General features: G+C 40.0%; 1 protein-coding gene across 1 annotated transcript in view; it reads right to left on the reverse strand.

Annotated features, from left to right (window-relative positions):
• The window catches only part of MGAT4A (alpha-1,3-mannosyl-glycoprotein 4-beta-N-acetylglucosaminyltransferase A), a 70,105-nt gene extending 49,970 nt beyond the window's left edge, over positions 1–20,135 (reverse strand). The window contains exons 1-2 of the mRNA XM_079300510.1: positions 20,006–20,135; positions 15,866–16,177 (exon numbers count right to left, since the gene is read on the reverse strand). Of these exons, the coding sequence (XP_079156636.1) occupies positions 15,866–15,959 (94 nt within the window). The 5' untranslated portion in view covers positions 15,960–16,177; positions 20,006–20,135. The remainder of the gene's footprint in view (positions 1–15,865; positions 16,178–20,005) is intronic.
• Between the last annotated feature and the right edge of the window lie 776 nt (positions 20,136–20,911).

Genomic DNA, 20,911 nt, shown 5'->3' on the forward strand with positions numbered 1-20,911 from the left:
GATTAGTTATTCTACAACTCATTTACTCCCATTATAAAAACCCTACAGCAGTTACCATCATGCCATGGGTCAGATACACTAACAAGCTTTGTGTATTAATTAATTACAGTCCCATAGAGGATGTTGATCAGTTTAGAGGTTGATACAGAGTAGAGGTCTTAGCTGGCAGTGAGTTTGCTCTCTGGGTTTCACACAGAGCCAGGGCTGAGGCAAGAGGAGGTTACTCCTCAGTGAATTAGGGATTTGTCAACGTGCCAGCCAATTCAATCTGGCTCTTACGGGAACATTTCTTTGTTTGAGCTACACGAGGTATTTGAGGTATACAAATTAAGTTCTGCACTTCCCGTAAAATCAGTTCAGATGTTTTATGTGATCCATGAAGTCGTAGTATCAAGTAAATCAGTATCCAGTAAGTCATGACAATGCCTGCACAGACCTGCACTTCAGTCCCACAGATGTAAGCAACAAGAGCTTTTTAGACCATGCTCAGTTCATAACAACCAAGCACCTTACAAGACATCACATTTGTAGTATGACTGATAAAATACTCATCTTCATTTCTTAAAAGCAGATAGCCTTTTAAATTAGAATCCTGCAATGTGACAGACTAAATTATTTCCACTATCAACCGAAAAAAAAAAAAAAGAGTGAATTTCTCTAGCATATAAAATAAAATTCTTACCATGCTAGCACTTAAGTAATTCTAAACTTAATCTTAAAACTGACACTTTTTTTGGACAAAGGCTACACTTCCTCTTTAGCACAGGTTTCGCAAAATACAACTTCAAATACAATTACCCAATACTGGGGTACAAAATTCTGCTCCTACTGCACTGTACAGTCACCAATATCCACATAAAGATTCACAGATAAAAAATACATGCTGGCATTTACTGAGACAGCATGAACATTGCTTCCATTGTCCTTTGGAAGTGACTCCAGAGCTCAGAAGATATTCACAAGACACAGACGAAGCACTTCATTCTCAAATGCCTGACAGAGGGGAGGCAAGCAGAGGAATTGTCAAACCCATCACACAGGCACAGACAAAAAGCTATGTCCACACAAGAGAGATATTAAAGATGTTCCAGAATCCTCCTGTGACATTCAGACTTACAAAAACAGCAAAACATTGTAGCAAGCTGAGCTAATTATCAAGTGTCAAAACCTGCACATAGGCACAAATCATGTTAATAATCAGCAATGTCAAACAGTGAAGAATAAAGAAGGTTAACAAGATTTACCCCCAAAGTTTAAATCTCAAGCGTGCTCACAAATCAGATTCTGACTTGTCTCAAAACTGGCTAAAAGCTGATACATGGTGTCCTTGAAATGTTACAATGTATTACCATAGATGATCACTCAACAATAGCTAATTAGCTTCCCTGCTCTTAAAGTGAAATTAAAACCTTTTATAAACAAGCTATGATGAGTTATAAAATCCAAAGCATTAAAGCAATCAACCATGCAAATACAAATAAAGCAGTATACTGTAAAGGCTAACAACAAGATGCACTATAAATAATAGTTCTTAAGAAAACTGCTCAAGGTCAAATTTTATCAGTCCAATTTCAACACTTGATTCTGTGTGTCTTTTCAGTTACAGAGTCTGTAGCTATGTCTAGTCATAAAGCTATTTTATTATTTTGAAGAGATTGGAGAATATGGAATTTTTTCTAAGTATAATACTCTGTGAAATTGAAGATGAGAAAATATGGTAGATGATTTACAAAAACATACATCCTACTAACCTATTGAGAAAACATTTTCTGCATCAGGAAAAAACCAAACAAAATCAAGATGCAGGAAAACAAGTGGGCAAGTAATTTTTTTTATCCCTGATCTTGTTATTCAAACTGATGGGTCATTTCAGTAATTCACTATTTCAATCTACCAAAACATTCCATCAGAACTACTCTTTATTGCCCTTGTTTTCCACATAGAAATGTACTTATTAAGACAGCAAGTATTTTTAAAAGTGCTTATTCATGTTGCTTTCATCATGAAGAACAGCTTCAATTTTTGAGAGAAGGTTCTGCAGGTTTTCCTAACTTTGGTAAAAAAAACTCAATGATTCTAATGACTTAATTTCTCATTGCAATTTTTTCACATTTCACATTTCAAGGATCTCTATAAACAAATAATGTTTTTTGTTCTCTCCAATTTTAGTGCACTAGAACATGTGAAGTGCTTGCTTTGAAACTTTCAGGGCCTGATCCAATCTCAGTCTAGATACTTTTGTTTTAACATTCCTTTGCAGCAGGAGCTGAAGTTGTTTTCTCTAAAATTTTTAAAGCAATCTGAATATGATCCTTTTGTCATATCAACTGGTAAAACCTTTCTATTTTGAACTGTAGATTTCAGAATCAATCTTTTTGTAAATAGTCCTTTGATCTGAGAATCTGCTTTCCCTCCATTTTTTCCATCTTTAACATAAATACACTAAAAATTATGTATTTACCAATCAAAATGGAAGCATGAAATGGTACATCATGTTTGTTTGATTTTTTTTTTTTCTAAAAAGCCACAGGATACAACATTTTTCTAGAGGAAAAAAAATCCTAAGAAACTAAAAAGCCAAAGAAGTCAAACTAGAAGTGTGGTAATTGATGAATGATTTACTTAAGGAGTATTTTCAAAGCTAGATAGAACAGTCAGGAACAGTTTTAAATGTCTCCAGATGTAACTGCACACCTTTGCCTTTACATAAAATTTGTTCAATAGAGAAAGGCTACAATTTAGAAGATTTCCAAATCAATTATAAAATCCAATATGACACCATATTCAAATAGCCCCTGAAGAGGGCTGACAGAGAGCCTGAATGTTCCTTTGGACACAAGGAATAGAAAGAATAAAATATCAGAAAATCCAGACACCCACAAATAAGGAGGTCAAGTCAACAGAAGCATATGGTGCTCTGTCTGTGCACTGGCTTCAGACAATAAGGATAATTAAACACATGATTTGTTTGAGAAGAGTTATTGGCAGCACTTGAGCTGAAAGTTGTCTTAAAACAGAAAACAGCAAGCTACAGTGATGGGGAAAAAACAAGCAAACAAACAGACAACAACAACAAAAAAAAATTGAAAAAAACCTCAACCAACCAAGCAAAAAAAACCAAATCAAGCCCCCCCCCCAAAAAAAAACCCAAAACACCAAACAAATACCCAAACAGAAAACCCAAAAACAATCCTAACCCCTTCCTCTCCAAAAAAAGAAATTGCACAATTGTACATTTGCAAATTATTTGTCCTGACCTGACTGTTAACTTTACTAGGATTCACTAGGATTTACTAGGATACTTCTGTGACTAGTAAACAACCCTACCCAATACTCTTTGGATTAATATAAACCTCAGGACTTTTTAGCTTCCAGCTACTTGGTTCTTATTTTATTCCCAGTGCTAAGAACTACAGTCCCCTCTACTGGCATTTCTTCTCTAAGGGGAAAGTGATACAAGAACACCACTGAAATCATATGCTAAATCTGTCCCACAATAAGCAATCAGTATTTAACCCATCTCTATCCCTGAACAGAAACACTAACAGATTAAAAAAAAAGCTTCATAGATTCTATTTTCAAAAAGCAAAGCGGAACAACAAAAGTTATTGCAACTTCTGTTGTAGACATTCACTGTACTAAGAATTAATTTTAAGAAATTGATAAAAGAAAAGCTCAACTGAGTATACAAAGCATTGAATTCATGTGAACTGGACAGTGACTCTTTACAGTGAAAAAAAAAAATTACCTTCAAGTAATTATCACTAAAACACCCCACTTAAACATTTCTGACATGTCTTGCACAAGATTTAAAGTGTAGAGCAATGCAAAAGAAACTAGGAAACCTTCAACAACATCACAGCATTACCTCAAAAATTACAATTTACAGTGACAGCTTTTACAAAGATCACAATGTCACAATTATTTTTTCAAACTAACTGCCAAATAGAAAATAAGACTGTAACTGTACTGCTCAAGCAAGCACAAAGTTCCAGTTTGAGCAAACATTACAACCATAACAGTGAGAAACACTTAAGATACAGGACAGGTCAATAGCTAGCCCACATTCTTGGCAACACTAAAGGACTGAACACATTAGGTGAAAGAAAGCATTTATATTGCTTTTCTAACATACTAGAATAAAACAATCCTTTCTACATTTCTGCAGCAACATGTATTAAGTACATGCTGCATTCATTTATTATGTTTGCTTCCATCATTTAGTTTAGATGTATGTATAATACACTTCATTGCTACCAATGAACAAGAGTATCTTCTAAAAACCACACAGCAGCTAATTACACTCATTCTTAACAGGACATATTAAAGAAGTCATAACCACTGATCTGATCTGAGCAGCATGTGGCTTTATAATCAGCACCTCTGTGTGGTATCATAATTTCAACATTAAAAAAAACAACAAAACCTAACCTTGACACAAGACATTTCTTTCATATCTGTTAAAAGAGCACAAGGAACAACCCTTTCACCTGAAATACCTAAAGATTTGCTGACCATGTAAACTAATGTAATTACCCTGTAGGTAATCTGACCTCTTAGAGTCACTTTGACTACAAGTCATCTGAAACATCTCATGTTTCTCCTCAGATCTCAATCAGACAATAACACTTTCACCTACCTTCCATAGACAAGAACATATATCTAAATTAAGATATCATGCTATCTAGTGGTCTCAAATTCCTGGTGAGTTCTTTTGTGGTTTTGGTTTGGTTTTTTTTTTTTTATATTTTAAGGAAAAATATTTCTCTGCATACTACTTTTTATAACGTACTGAACTGGGCTCAAACTGAAAAAAAGGTAGGTTTAGATTAAATGCAAGATAGAAACGCTTTACTGTGAGGGTGTGAAGCACAGGAACAAGTGGCATACAGAAGCTGTGGGTGCCCCAACTCAGGAAATGTTTAAGGTCAGGCTGAATGGGGTGTTACTAGCACCATGCTCTGATCAACTGAACTAATCTCAATTGCCTCATAAACAGGAAAACAATGGTCTTGAAACACTAACAAAGATATTTGCACAAGGTTAGAGAAGGCACTACTGAGCTTCTAGTTAGACTAGACTGAGGCCATTAGAATGTGTGTGCCACAAGGTATAAGAAGGTGAAATTTTAAATGTTTTTGGTGACAAGTCTCCAAAATACTCAGTGCAGAAAATTAGTATTTTGGTTTCAGTTTTCCAAATCACTCTAATAATTACATATCCTAAGTTATTTTTCCACTATAGTACTCTTCATCAGTATTATTGAACAATGTGATGCTACAACAACACTGAGAAATATGGCATTTGTATTGCCAATAGGTTAACATTTCTAAATAGAATTACAGTTTTCATATTGTTCCTCTCTGCAACAAAGAAACAAGGACTTTGTAGAAGAGCTAGCATAGTGTGGTAATTACTCCCATAGAAGAAGAGATCCAAGTACCATAATCTCAATAAATATTAACCTAAGAAAAGTTTTTTATTTTCACTACAGGAAGGACTTTGCATTTTGTTAAAGATTTGTTCCCAAAAAAATTTGCATTGCCAAAATTGGATGGAAAATTCAGTTCTTAATTTTGAAAGGTACAAATCAATAAAGCCATAGAATTTTTTATTAAGTGTCCTGTTACTTTCATACTATTATTGTGGTATACAAATCAATTTTCTAGAAAGCTTTTTTTTTGAGAATGAACAGTAGAGTCAACTGCATCAACCACACATTCTGCAGTTCCACCTAAACAACACTAATGGCAACACTCCCCTTTAGTATAACAACCTAACAACAAACTCCTACATCTAACTTCCATTTGAAAAATCTATAATGTCTCAATAAATAACAAAGGCAAGCAGCCTCTAATGCCTTTTTCTTCTATGGTAGGTTTAACAATAACAACAGCATGGACAAAAAGTTAGGATGTACCACCATAGCAGATATAGATCAAATCAAAAAGCTGAAGTACAGATTCTTGCCAGGCTTAGAGAGCTATTCTCCACTAATTTTAAAAATTACCAAGTACAAAATATGACTATGAATACAATCACAAGCAGTTTGTCTTACACTTTGAAAGATCAAACCAGCAGTATAATAAAAAATCCAAAACTAATGCATACAATTCACATGGAAATGTCTGCTTTAGTTTTAAATAAGCCATCTCTCTCACCTGGCACTGGGAAGTTTGTGTGCCTTGGGAGCACCAGGAATGTGAGATGGGGAGAGCACATCCAAACCCAAACACAGGTACTGCATCCACACAAGCTTCACAGATTTGATTTCCTACAGCAGTTTCTACCCCTCCTCACTTACAGAGGGTTCTGTCAGAGCAGCCTCTGCTCTTTCCCAAGACTCAATTCCATACCCCAAGACCCCCCCTTTCTTTGCCCAGCCCTCCAAACCAGCATTCAGACCAAGCACACACAAACCCTAATGCTGTTAATGTGTGTGTGTTCCCATACATAACAGACCTTCCACCCCTGAACAGCAGCTGCCTTTCACCCCCAGCAGCAGCAGTGCTGCAGCAGCTCTGCACCCTGCAGTTAGCAGAATGGGAGCAGTGGCAGCCCAGAGTATACCTTCAAACTCAGAGGAATACCACATTAATTTGTATTCCGCAGTAAATTTGAACCAAGCCAGACTAAAACAGTATTGTGAAACAGTGACAGAGGGAAAAAAGAAGATACAGCAGCATATTTTAAATGCAATTTTTGAAAAAAGCCATCCCACATTCATCATCCAAGACATTAGGTTATCTTATGACTGCTCTTAACTTAAAGCCCTTACTACAGTATATACAAACATTCTGGTAATGTCCTGACACCAATTTTTGTCCTGAATAAGAACAAATTCTCAGCTTTACCCAATTCAAACCTTTGATCACTTTAATCTACATGCAGCTAAAATACCACAAAATTCAACTCAACTAATTGCTTGATCCCCAAAACATAACAAGACAAGTCTTTCATTCAGTTACAGCTCACTCCAAGTTAAACTCTTTCCTCAAACTGTGTTAAATACAGTCAGGTCTAAAGCAACATACTACAAATACAGAGTTCAGTCCCTTTTTCAGGGTCTTTGTGCAATATAAAACTGCATTCTATACAACTGCCTTCTGAGTAAAGCAATGTGGAGGAGGAGAACAAGGGAAAATAAGCCCTCACCTGAGGGAGCCAAATCTACCCATGAGAAAGCAGTTATTCTACCAAAACATGTGTACACATGTGAATTCCAGAAAGGTCTCCCCTGCTTCTTCCAGAGCTTTTCTCATCAACAGAGAATGCAAACAACCTTTGTGCAAGGCAGAAATTTTTAACCCTGATGCTTCCATGCAAACAAACTCTACAACACATGCACCTCCACACATCCTCCAGAATGTGACTCACAGCACACACACCAGCCAACTGTGCAGCAACTGAGTGGCTGACCCCTCTCAGACATCCCAAATGCACATGGACTTGAGCACTATTGTATAACTGCTCAGCAACCACTTAGCACAAATATGCACTTGTATAAAACTTCCCAAAAGTGTCACTTACTGTGCACACTTAATCTGTGTGTACACAATTGGAATTTCAGCAACAGGATGCTACTTCTAGCAGATGTCTACTTCTGACAACCTGAAAGCTTCCAAACACCTTAACATGATTTCTTTCCACTACAGAACTGTTAGTAGCTCAGTGAATATCTGTACATGTAAATCAAGATGCTCTTACTTTAAACCATTCCTTTCCCTCCTCTCAGAAATAAACATATACATACAAGCAGCAACTACAGCAAGAAAACCCAACTTCCCAAACTGAAAGGAGAATAGTAATGATTGCTCTACAGCCAAATGTTTAATATAATAACACATTAGAAGAAAACTCATCTAGCAAAAATAACTAGTCAGAGGAGTGCTACAACCTCAAAATTAACTGTGCTATTTTAAGAGCTGAAACTTTTAGAAATTCTTAATAGCCTGAGCACAGCACTCCAGTCTTGCGGAAGTCTGGGTATTGTTCCCACACACGCTAGTGGGTCGAGGCTGCTGACACTCCTCCTTTCTTTGTGCCTTGACAACTGTTGAACAAACTGCTCCTGGGAACATATTCTAACTTTCTAACTTTGTCCCCTTGCAAGCAACTCAGGAACAAAGCTTCATAGTGCTCACACATTACTGCAAATTAGCAACAACCTTGTAAGTCAGATGTAATCCCATCACATTTTTTTCATTCAAATCTCTCGCTAACAGTACATCTATAGTTTGTCTCCAGGGGCCATGCAACCAAGTATGAGGGCTGTATGCTGCACAAGTACTTCACCAGTAATTTGTAATGAGAAAAAAAATTTAGTTCAGCCCATCTCTGAACTGTCTGAGGAAACCTACACGTCCAAGGCATTGATATGTAAGGCCACAATGTATCTACAGGCAACTATAGCAAAAAATATGCTTGATAGGCACTGAAAACTTTTAAATTCTTTTTGAGCATAATATAGTAAAATTATATACTGTCACAGATGAAAAAGAGGGGTTCTGTTGTTTACAGTTAGATAGATGGGTGGCACATCTGCGGGAAGCATCCACAGGAACAGGCAGAAAGCTGCATGAAAGCTGAGGAGACAACCAGAAAAACAGCTGGAAGCACAGCTCTAAAATACTGCAGAGTAATTGCTTTTAGACAGAGACTAGCTGGAATAAAGCCTTGCACTGTGAGCAAGGAAACTGCTTTCTATTCACTTTCTGCCATGCTCAGGAAAACAAAATACAGTGCATTATAAACAAAACTAAATTATAGACTTACCAGTGTCTCATCTTAAAAAGAAACATCTTTCAGGATTCTAGTCCTAAAGATTGTATAAATAATGAAAAAAGCTTTTTTGTTATGCCAGCAGCAAATAAAGTCATAATTACACAGCAGAAAAAGGTTACTGCTCCAAACTATGAGAGTGAGGAAAAAAAGAAAAGGAAAAAAAAAAATCAATTACACCTGAAAATAAAAGTAAGTAGTTTTTTGATGTTTTCCTAACACAGTATGTTCATGGCTCCTAGCTACAGAAGTGGCTGTTTATTGTTAATAACAGCAAGAGACTAAAAATAAACAGATAAGGGAATCTGCTAAATACAAGCAAATATTTTCTGTATTTGAAGGGATCAAATTATATTATAAGAAAGGGCAACTCTCACATATCTCATGCAAACATCAGTATTATTTAGTAATGAAATACACTGTCATGTTGCTCTTGGCACAACGAGAGATAGACCTGGCAAATGCCAAGAATAACTAATATAATTTAGGTTAGAAAGGACTTCTGGGGGTCATCTAACCCAATGCCCCACTCAAAACTAATTTCACCACAATTGCCACTTCAAAGCTGGAGCATTCCTACCAGCTGTTGGTCTTCCCTAGCTACAATTTATTTTGGAAGTGCCATATTGACTTGAAAAATCAGTGCAACTCATTATTTTTGTGCTAGCCCAAATCTCTATTGGTACCAATTATGGTATAATTTACTTGTCTTTGCTGGTTTAATTACTCTTGAAACTGCCTACATGGAAATTCTTCACCACCAACCCCTCCCCAGCAATCTCCTTTAGTATATAACTATACTCCCCATTAGAAAAACTGTCCACTATTGAACCTTCTTCTCCCATTCAGTTTCAGTCCCTTAGATCCTATTCTTTACTATGGCCACTAACAATAGATTATGCCTTTTTTTTCCCCCTTTCTGTTTTTGACAAGAAATTCTTGGCAAGAACTTTTAAAATATTTGAAAATTATCTTCCTGTCTCTTTCCTCACACCTCTCCTTTAAGGTAAGGAATGTCGAGACACTGACCCTTCCCTTTCAGGGTAGACTTTCTGGATCTTGGATCACTTGTTGTTACTTTGAACCACATCTAATGAATCCATTTTCTTTCCAGTGCACCATCCCAAAGCAGACACAGTACAAAGCAGAGCAAAAAAGACTTCCTGTGTCTAGCTGGAGCAGTAGACGTCATACATACTTCCTTAAACCCTTTTTTTTTGCTCAACTTCTATTGTTTTCTGCAATAATGTGATGAGTCACATGTGGCATGACTGTCATTTCTACCTATAATGCAAAGATCAAATTTCTTCCCAATTCTTCATGTACATATCTGATTTTATTTACTGCACTCCACATTTTGACTGGGCACTTTCACCTACCTTCAACCTACCATAGACCCCACTTCCTGACTTGGTCTCCAATTTGCCTAGTCAAATTTAAATTTCAATCTCTTTGTCTATGTTTGCTGCTCCTCCCATCGTGGTGCTGTTTGAAATCCAGTAAATATTCTCTATCTCTAATCATCTTGATTCACTGAAGAAAATATCAACTACCATCAAAAAAGGACATCATTGCTAAGCCCCTTTTACTCACTTAAAAATGTTACAGTATGGTATAAGCAGCTGTGTCAGATGCAACTGCCTTTCCTGGCTTGGCTAAATTGATAGTCTCAATAGTCTCTGGATGTGAGCAGCAACCAGCATTTTGAAGGAGCTGTTAGCAAAAATTGGTAAAAATAAAACTCCTTAACACTAAAGTAGCATTAAGAAGCAGACATTCTTTATTTGGCTGGATGCAAGAGGGGATATCTCACAGAAGCACAGAAGACTCAGGCTGAAGAACAACAATGAGAAGCTGCACTGAGCAGAAGCATGGGCTTTCCCTAACTCTAGGCTGTAATTAACAGCAGAACCTCAAGGTATTGGCTAAGCAGATCCCATTAAATACTCTGGTAGCAACCAAGTTTTAGAATCCCATAAAGAGATGAGCTAACCTAGCTAGCAGGTTACAAAAAATGCAAGGAACAAAGCAGTGCTGCAAAACCCTTTTCTCCAAAAAAAAAATCACTGGTGCCAGAGAAGTTCTCCTGCAGCAATCATAAGAAAGACACAAAGATGCTGCAGATCTGAACACTGTGCCACCTGAACAGCTATCCAGTTCTTTTGTGTTATTCACCTGGGACAGGGTGTTCACAACCTGCACAGGACTCTCAGTAACCAAACCAAACACACATTCTTGATTAGCTTTAATGAAATTCAACTATTTTTAGTATCAGTAAGCTATAGGCCAATTTCTTGTTGAAAACAAGCTTAAGTGTATTTTAGATAAAGAATAGAACAACATTCATGTGCTGGTGTTTAAAAGAAAAAGGAAACTCTTATTTCCTTTAATTTCAGCTCCTGGAAGATCTGCAACAATTTCCAAAGGAAACCAACATTTCCCTTGTATTTAACACAAATGAAAGGGCCCCCTCTTCTCCAAACTGGCATAAACTGCTAGGAGCACTTTCCACTTTATCACCCCAGCCCATCCCTTCCCCTGCCTTCACTCCTCCCAGTTTGTAGTCCAGTTTTTGGTTAGCTGGTCTTAACTCACACATCAGTGGGAAATGAGTGCCTAACTCTGAAAGTCAGAACACACAGTCAGAAGGCTGTAGCAGCCATTTACCTGCATTAACAGCTTCTCTTAAGATCTGGGTAGAAACTAAGGTGGGTTACAGCTGTCAAATACATGTATCTCTCAGATTTCTCACCTCTTCTTAATGAGAATATTTCATAACAACTGCCAAGGGAAAAGATAGATAGATAGATAGATAGATAGATAGATAGATAGATAGATAGATAGATAGATAGATAGATAGATTCTATCCTTCTTGCCTTGTTTTCTCTGTGGTTCTTCCTCTAGGGACTCTTCCTCTGGGGATAAATATTCCTGCTTCTCATTCCAAAATTAACCACCACTGGCTGAGGTTTTTTTATTTAAGCCTCAGTTAGGTTTTGTTATCCTTGCTAAGTTTAGATGTTTTTGAACACTTACGATTGTTGTGGCTGAGAATCAGCATGGCAATTCTAATTTTGTGAAAACAGAGAGAGGAGAGAGAAGACGACATTTTTATTATAAAGCCCAAGCCATTTTCTCTCCAAATGAGAGAAAACTTCATCCTTAAAAGCAAACATGTTCATCCTTCATTACTTAAGCATGAGTGAACGTTTTAGTGAACCAGGAAGCCATATAAATATCTCAGAAGTTCTCCTGGAGGTCTTTACATGGGAATTTGCATTGGTGGACCAAAATAAGCCATCCCCATGCAGTGAGGAAATCCTGCAGTTAGAACAACACCCTTGGATGAACTGAAAACCAGAAGTTCTTCAACTAATTCTTCATCATTAAGGAAGAATGATGAAATACACTAATGGTTTCAGGGTGCCATGGAAACTACATAATTTAGCCAATTAAATTGCATCAGATTTTCACAATGCATATTGCAATACCTGTTCTCAACACTTCAAGTAGCCAAACATCTCCTAGAAGTGGTGCAATACACTGCCAATAACTGACTTTGACCGAGAATAAAAGTCACATACTTTAAATGAAAAAATACTTGAATTCCATCCTACCATGCCTGTACTAATTCAGTAAAGTTATTTATCCTCATTCTCAATTTCCACTGCCATCAGGAAGTTTGTTGATCCAAGAAGGGAGGTTCTTTAGCATTATGGAGCACAGGGGTCTTCCTGGAACATTATGTACTCAGACCAATAGTCACATTAAAGAATAAAGCAGGACTACACTTTACATAGCATACAACTGCTTTGATGTAAATGTTGTGACTGGTCTAACAGGTATGCAGTACTGTTCTGTACTAGTTAGATCTTCTTAAGAGAAGTGTCTTTAGGGTAAAAAACCCACCACATTTCTAGAGCTCACAAATGAGGTGCTGAAGACCAGTGACCCTGAGCAGGTAGTGCCAGAAAACATGATTCAGTCAGAAGAGATGGTATTAAGCATAAAGTTATTCCTTGCATAAGAGCTGGGTTGTAGGAGGAACTCAACTACACTGAACTAACTGTGATTGCAGATCCTTTAAAAGTGTTTCTTCTGTGCACCACAGTAATCAGCATTTTTTAATATTCCATTTCCAATATGTACCTCATTCATGCTAACCATAGCACATTTTAAACCCTAGAAAGTGGTCTTTCAACTGATTTGCAAGAATCCCCCAGGACAGGTCCTTCCCAGGTGCAGTCAGGGCTTGTACTGCTTCCTCACAGCATCAGTGCTTCTACACATTGCATGAGGTACAGAAAGCAACAAAGATCTTGGACTAATTTTGAAGATTCTCTCAAATGACCAAAGATATTTCAGCCAACCTTTTCAACCACAATTATTTTAAAAGCAAAATCAATTGGCTATTTCATGCAAATAGCAATATATGCCTTGTGAAATGGTATTCACATAATCAAACCTCCGGGTAAGATGCAGACTGCTCTTTCCAGAAATGGCACTTCAAACAGAATGTTTCCTTTGGCTCCTGACAACTTCTCAGCATATCCTAAAGTTTGTAAAGCATTGTTCTGCTGAGACAAACTTCTGTGCTTGAAAGTAGTATCAAAGTCTGTACCACTTAGAAGTGTCTAAATCCTATCCTGCATAGACTAAGGATACACAAATTTACTAGAGGAAGGTATGATCTCAAAAATATCATATCATCCCAATCTAATTGGTATTCTACAAATGATGCTGCATTTTAGGTGACAATTATACAAGATCTTAATTTCTAAATTAAAATTAATCACTTGAAAACTGATTAGGGTAAGTTAAAAATAAAGCATTATGCTTCTGCTTTAAAAATCAGAATTTGTTTTAGTTATCATTGAGCAATTTAAGAAGTGTTGCTTTTTCTTTAAGAAAGTGCAAAGTTTTCTTTCTAAAACTGGAGATTTAATTTGCTGTCCAAAGATTGGCAAATACCTACAGGAATCTAAATGTAATTAAAAAAAAAATATCATGATCAAAGAATGTCCCACCCCACAGCCTTTCAATGAATGGTAAAAGCAAACTATGTTTGCTTCTAATTCAGCCACTCAAAAATTTGCAAAGAAAATGTTATCAATGAATTAAAATACCATCCTATAAGGCTATAAAATTACATTGAACTGGAAGAAAAAACTTTAGCAAATATTCATCATCATTTTCTGAAACCTTTCCACTGTGCATTGATGGAAAATGTATTTTAACTCAAATTAACTCAAATCTGTTTTGATTTTTGTTAACCTGTGAAAAAATTTAAAAACAATGTTTCACGTATAAATTTCTTTTGAGTAGTATTATTCAGACTTTAGTTTCATAATTGTGATTTATAATTAACTAACACATTACTGATGTCTTGTTACACTGATTTTTATTTCACAAATTATCATCTTAATGCTCAACAGCAAGATCTTAAAGAAGATAAATGCAGAACTTTTATACCAGCATTAAGGAAGTATTGATTCTAAGCATTCAGATGGAAAACAAAAGTATTAAAAAAACCCAGAGCAGTCTAACTAACAAAAGCTTAAATTGTTGCAAAGTGCCATATATTGTATATTCTCCAAATAGCAGTTTTTGTTAATTTAGCAGAGACTTTTCTTTGTGTACTGCTTTGACAAAAGAGAATAAGACTTGTAAGCCATATATCAGGCAAGAAAGAAAAAAAATTGTGAAGAATTTAATAGATACAGATCTTTGCTGAAGTGAAAGCAAAATTCTTACAAGGTTCTTAAGCAGGAAATTAGTAAAAATGCAACTAGTGAATTTTTTATTAGTCAAAATTAAGAAAGTACTGCTTTGAGTGCTATTCAGACACCCTTTTCTTGTCTTAGGCACATCTACACTTTTGTTGTCTAATTAAAAAGTCTATGTATAACCATAACCTTGAGAACCTGACATTTTTCCTGCTGCTTGCATTCAGAAGGGTAGCCCACCAACCAACTGCTGCAGCAGAGATCACACCACAAAGCATCTGCTTCTTCCACAAGTGCCCAATGGAAAAACAATCCAGCATGCCACAGAACTCATCTGCTTCTATTGTACTTAAATAAGAGTAACAAGTTGGCCATTTTACTACAGACAGTATTGCTGGAAAACCTCAGCTTCCTCTAATTGGATCTGAGACACAACTGAAAATAATATTTTCTGCAGAGCAATCAGAACAATCACTGAAGACGAAATTAGTTTTAAAATTACTTGATCTTTGAAGGACGTAGTCTACTGTTTTTCAAGAGATCAGATGTTTATAAAATAAAAAAACCAATCCTTTCTTCTTCTAGAAAATATTGCTGAACAAGTTTATTTGCTTTACTGAAGGACAAAACCAAATCATCTTACTTTCATAAACAATAACAACCCTCAGAAAAACTACATTTTTCAAGGTTCACAGGGAGTGCAGTAAGATCAAAGATATATGAACATGTAAAAGTCTACTACACAAAACAGTTACTTAAGTATTTTATCAAATTTGCTCATGTTATTTTAATAGATGTATTTCCTATTACCTAGTCAATTTGATAATTTTATTTCACTTCTTACATGGTACTTTAACAAAAAGAATTTTAAATTTTTTTCAAAGACAGCATGAAAAATCTTTCCACAGTGTTGATTGGCAGTTTGCCATTGCCATCAGTAAATCACCAGGGAAGACAGAAAGCAGCACCAAAAATAACATTCTCTAGTTGGGTCTATTGGCCATATGTTACACGTGAAAAAAAAAATAAATAAAGCACCAACCAAAAACAAACGTATGTTTCTCCAACAACCATAAACCAGGAAACAAAAATAATGAAATCAAACCACAACTCCTCAGCCTTGACCAACCCATTCCTCCAAGTGCAGAATTTGTTTTTGTTCAGGTATCTTTTTTTTGTGTGTGCCCTTTTTAAACGAGACTGCTCAAAGTTATTTTTCCTGAACTTATTAGCAGGTGTTTATTTCTCACCAAGGCAATACCTTCTGTAGCAGAGCTAGTCAACAAGCAATTTACAGATTGCTAACATGCAGCAGCAGCACACAGAAATGCAAGTAGGTTTTGGAGCTTTTTCCTTACCTTTCCCATTTTGCCATGCAGTATACCAGGACAAACTGAGGAAAGTAGTGATGAAAACTAACACGGTGGCCACAGTTCCATTTCGGAGCCTCATCTCATTTCAGCATCACACTTTATGTTCTCTTAGTGATGAGGACCTATCTGTTGGGCTTGCTGCAATGAAATCAGCTGAAGTACTCCAGCAGCAGCTGGACAACAGTGACACAAAATGTAGCTCTCATGTATCAGATGTATCATAAATCAATCCATTCCAAACTGTTGTACGCTTTCTTATAGTTCTCATCAATCCAACTTCTCTTTGTTCTTCCAGTCCTGTTTAAAGGAAACAAATTTTAACAGATTATGTCAAAAATACTTAGAAGAGTCCTGCAAGAACAGAAATACACTACATCTTCACTGCTGTGTCTTACATGAAACTGACTCTCACTGCCTCAGTCTTGGCTCAAAGAATAAGACTTGTTAGATTAATGTGTGCCTTTTCTAAGACTGTTTGCATCTGGGGGAGCTGTATTTCACAGGAATTTGGTCACTGAAGGACAAACACACATCAACAACACTACAACTTTATTCTCAACTCAAGGCAAGGTCATATGTCACCTGCAGGTGTCAAACTGATACAAAAGCTGCTTTCAGGATGCAGTAACTCAAGGCCCCACTCCTAAGACCTCACTTCAACAAAACCTCTGTGAAATCAGTGAGGTCTCATGCAACTGCAGGAGCAGAATCACCTCCAGCAAGCTGAGGGACCAAAGCATTGAACACTGTGCACAAACCTACGTCGTTCATCTTTGCTCAGTGCAAGAGGATTTAATCCATCCACAACTGTTTTTTTTCCTATCTCAGCTGCAACTAAAGCACAGACTACAATCCCACATGCAGAGACTGCTCAACACCAACTGGCACCAACCCAGGAGCCCCCTAAAAGCCATGGTATGACCATATCGCTCCTCTATCTCTACCACACAGACAAAGACAAATTCTAAGTTACCTACAGTTCAGTTTTATGCCTCAGGAAGGTTCCATATCCTGGTATTAGAAAATCATCAACTGGCCGAACACAGCCAGCATCTAATCACAGTGTCCTAAGCAAGACAAAGAGAGTATAAGGCAATAAATAAACCAACTTTAAAAGAGAGGGGAGAGGTTTTCAAAGTATTAAATCATCTTTACAGTAGTCAAACATTAGCAGTCAACATTCTTTCAAGGTACTGCCAAGCTTTTTCCCCCACTATAAACTATATCTAATACAAGTATGTTACTCAGCAATAAATAACTTGCCCTGCATTTTCTTTGGAAGCCGTCTCTGTCACCTTCTAGCCTTGCTGAATACAGAACAACCAGGAGAAAATCCACTAGGATACAAAGAGATTCCAGTCAAATTTAAACTATTCTTCCCAAGTTTATATCACAGCACATATTGCCTTTACCAAAGGGCCCACAAAAGGCATAACCAACAAGCATGGCTAACAAAAGAATGTAAGCGAGCAATAAAGTTGCAGAACTACACACTCTTATGTTCAAATCTCAGTCACAACATCCAGGTTACAGGAAGTGTTTACCTTTGGACCACAGCTACCTCCCTATAATGCCAGCAACGTGCCTTATTTGAGGAACTTCACGCACAGATAGGTTTGTGGCTTTAAACATTAACTCAGAATGCCCACAGTGCCTATGAGGAAGGGAACAAATGCAAGTACACGGGAAGCAGACACAGTGGAAGGTAAAATTCAGTGAGAAAATAAGGAACTGGAATAGAAAGAACTGCAAAACACCTTATATGAGAAATCAGAGCTCAACACAATGAGATATAAAGACAACTGAGACACCTATACAGAGACAGAGAGCACAGAATAGCAGGAAATATCATCAGTACCAGCAGTCCAAATGGGAGATGGACATAATAAAAGACAGAAGTACCAGCAACAATAATTAGGTGAAAAGATATGTCTTGATGAGCTTTAATAGCAAGGAGAGTCAAAGATCCCAAGTCTCAAAGTTTTATAAGGATTGTCTAAGTGAATTTAGGAAGTTCATGCAATTCCCAAACTCCCAGAATAAGCATCTAGGATACCAAGATGAACAGTTTGACTCAGTTTAAGTGTCTCTGAAGCAAGGATGCTTAAACTGTTATGTAGTTTCCCCATTATTTTAGCATCAGTCAGAACTCTCTGGGGCAGCTCAGGTGTGCACAAAAGACCAGGCTGCAAACTAGAGGGATTATCCCAGAGAGGGCAAATGGCAGCTGGTCCAATGTGCAAACAAGAGAGGGCAACAAGGCGAGTAGCAATATCCCATAATGCAAGGGAAGCGAACCCGAACTCTCTGCCTTTCCAGAAATGCGGGCATAATTTTTTCATTTTCTGCAACTGAATCAAGATGTTGCGATCAGGGCCTCTCACTGTGCTATCTGAATCCTCAAAAAAAAGTAAAAGGAACAGTAGCAACCTGATTGAACCAGCAGTCAGCATGTGCAACATTGTGTCAAAGCAATAATTACCGTAAGTTTGAGCTGGCTGGTTCTGCTTTCATCCTTCTCTTCGAGTGTTGTAACCACTCCTCTTAGCACAGGCACCAGCAGCTCAGCTACAGCGCAGCAGTACTTAGATGATTATTTATGCATTTCACTATATCAAACTGCATACATGGAGGCCATACATAAACCAGACACATTCCAGTTTTTGAAAACGCATATAGCTAAACCAACAGAAACACATGTGTAGTTGCACATAAATTATTTAAGTCCCAGGTGGTCACTTTAGGTTTGTTCAATAATTTACAGCACAATCTAAACAAATTTGACTGAGGGGTAAGCCAGTTTGAGATGACAGTATGATAGGGTATAACTAGACAGATGAAGCCTACAAAACCTGCCAGCACCATTATGACCTGAACCTTTCCCACTGGAAGACTGAAGAGGATGACCCGGCTGAATGCTGAAGGCCGTGGGTGCTGAAGGTGCCAGCACCTCTCTGCTGAGCAGAGCCCTACTGAATCACGTCTTAAATAAACCAAAAAGTTTCTACTTGTATCCAGACACTCTCAAAATGCATACAAAGAATATTCCCAACCGCAAACCATAAAAACTGGTACATTCCAATGAGCCTGCAAAGGTTCTTCACATAGCTGCGGAAGGCTTGGACGGTGCGGGATCACGGCACGAAGCGTGCCAGACTTCTGAGAGGATGAGCCAGACCCCATCCTGCCGGGAGGGTGCGAAATCTCCTACCGCGGCAGCACTGCCGCACGGAAAAGGCTGCTCTCGAAGGCACGGAAGAGCGGCCCGTGAGGAAACGGCAGCTAAAAGGCGAAAGCGGCGGGGACCTGCTAAACAGGGGCTTTTCCGCCGTATTTCCACTGACACGCTCCCCCACAGCCCGCGGCGTGCAGCCGGCCGCCGCCCGGGCATCCCGCAAACCCGGGGAAGAGGGATCGGCTGCCTCCGTGGAAACCGTCCCGAGTTAGTCAGGATCTTCCCCGGGGTCCCGCCGCCCCGGCCGCAGCTATCTCGGCGGGGAAGAGAAAAATCGGGGGGGTGACGGGCGCCGGGAGCCGCCAGCTCTGCCGGGCGGCAGAGGGCGAGAGCTGACGGGCCGGAGGGAGGCGGGGAAGGAGAGCGCCGGTCCGGGGAGCTGCGCGGCGCCCGGGGCATCGCGGCGAGGCTGCGGGGGAAGGAACAGACACAGGAAACTGCAAACTCCGCCGAACGCCCCTGCGATCCCAGCGCCCGGCGAGGAGGAGGAGGAAGGGTGGGAAGCGGGGTATCCCCCAGGCACCCTAGCAAGAGAGGGAGAGGGCACAGCAGCGCTCTGCCCCGGAGCCCCGCGGGCACCCCCGAGCAGCGGCCAAGGGAGAAGGCGGCAGCAAGTCCTGCGGAGGAGCGGCGGCGCTCCCCGCACCGCCACGCAGGTGCATGGAGCGCAGAGAGAGCGGGCGGGCAGATGGCGGAGCAGGACGGCCCCCAGCCTCCCTCCGGCGATACCGCAGAGCCCCGCGCGGAGGGGAATCGCCCCCGCCGTACTGCCGCTCCGCAGGGTGAGGAGAGCAGCCCGTCCCCGGACCCCCCCCCCCCGGAGCCGAGCCGGCGGTCCGCAGGGGCGCGCAGGGGCAGCGGAACGCGCTGCCCGCTGCTGCCGTGCTCACCTGTGCGCGGCGCTCCGGCACGGCGGACCCGCGGGGCGCGGGGGCTGTGCGGGCTCCGCCGGGGCTCTCGCTCCCCTTCCCCGCCCGCCCCCCGCGTCAGCGGCGCGCCCAGCCCCGGCGACCGCCCCCCGCCCCGAGCGCCATGGAGCGCGCGGAGCCCGCCCCGCCCACCCGCCGGCACCGCGGGCAGCCAATGGGCGCCGCCGCGCATGGCGCCACTCATTGGCTGGGCCGCCTGTCACTCTCTTGAGCTGCGGCTATAAATGGCTCTGTCTCGCAAAGCCTCCCTCAGCGGCTGCGGCGGGAGCCGCGAGCGGGGGTGTTGTGTTAGAGTGCCGCTTTCGGCAGTGTGTACCCTTTTTTGGAGTCGCTTTTGGGGGTTAGTGGCGTCGGGAGAGCCCCAGGAAAGGCTTAGCTGCGCCAGCGCTTGCGTGCTCATTGCCTCCTGGTGAGGTGCACTCTGAACTTGGGTCAGGGCTGAGCTGCTGGCCTGCTACGTGGGTGTTTCTCCATCTGCCTGTCAGTGCCGCACAAGCCGCATGTATCAGTGCCCCGTGTGACCTGCTGGCTCACTACTTTACAAGAAGTCGCAGTCATGAATTTCACCGTTGAGTTCATGCTCTGCTAATAAAAACCTCCCGGAGCTTGGCGTGAGAGCTGTTGAAATTAAAGAGCAGCTTGTTACTTCACGCCAGTAAAAGGAGCCCTGTGTGCTTTGTGGCGCTCTGGGCAGGGTGTGCTCGTGCGGTGCCGTGTGGGCCGCCCACGGTGCTCACACAGGTACAGCCGTGAGGGCGTGAAAATGGACGCGCTTTCCCCCTGAGGTTCCCGCACTGTGCGATCACTGAGAGAAAGGCAGCAGCAGCTTTGCTCTGTGGGTTCGCTATTCAGGGTCATGATGCTGCT

The sequence above is a fragment of the Erithacus rubecula genome, assembly GCF_903797595.1.
Source record: "Erithacus rubecula genome assembly, chromosome: 1".
NCBI classification, from domain to species: Eukaryota; Metazoa; Chordata; class Aves; order Passeriformes; family Muscicapidae; genus Erithacus; species Erithacus rubecula.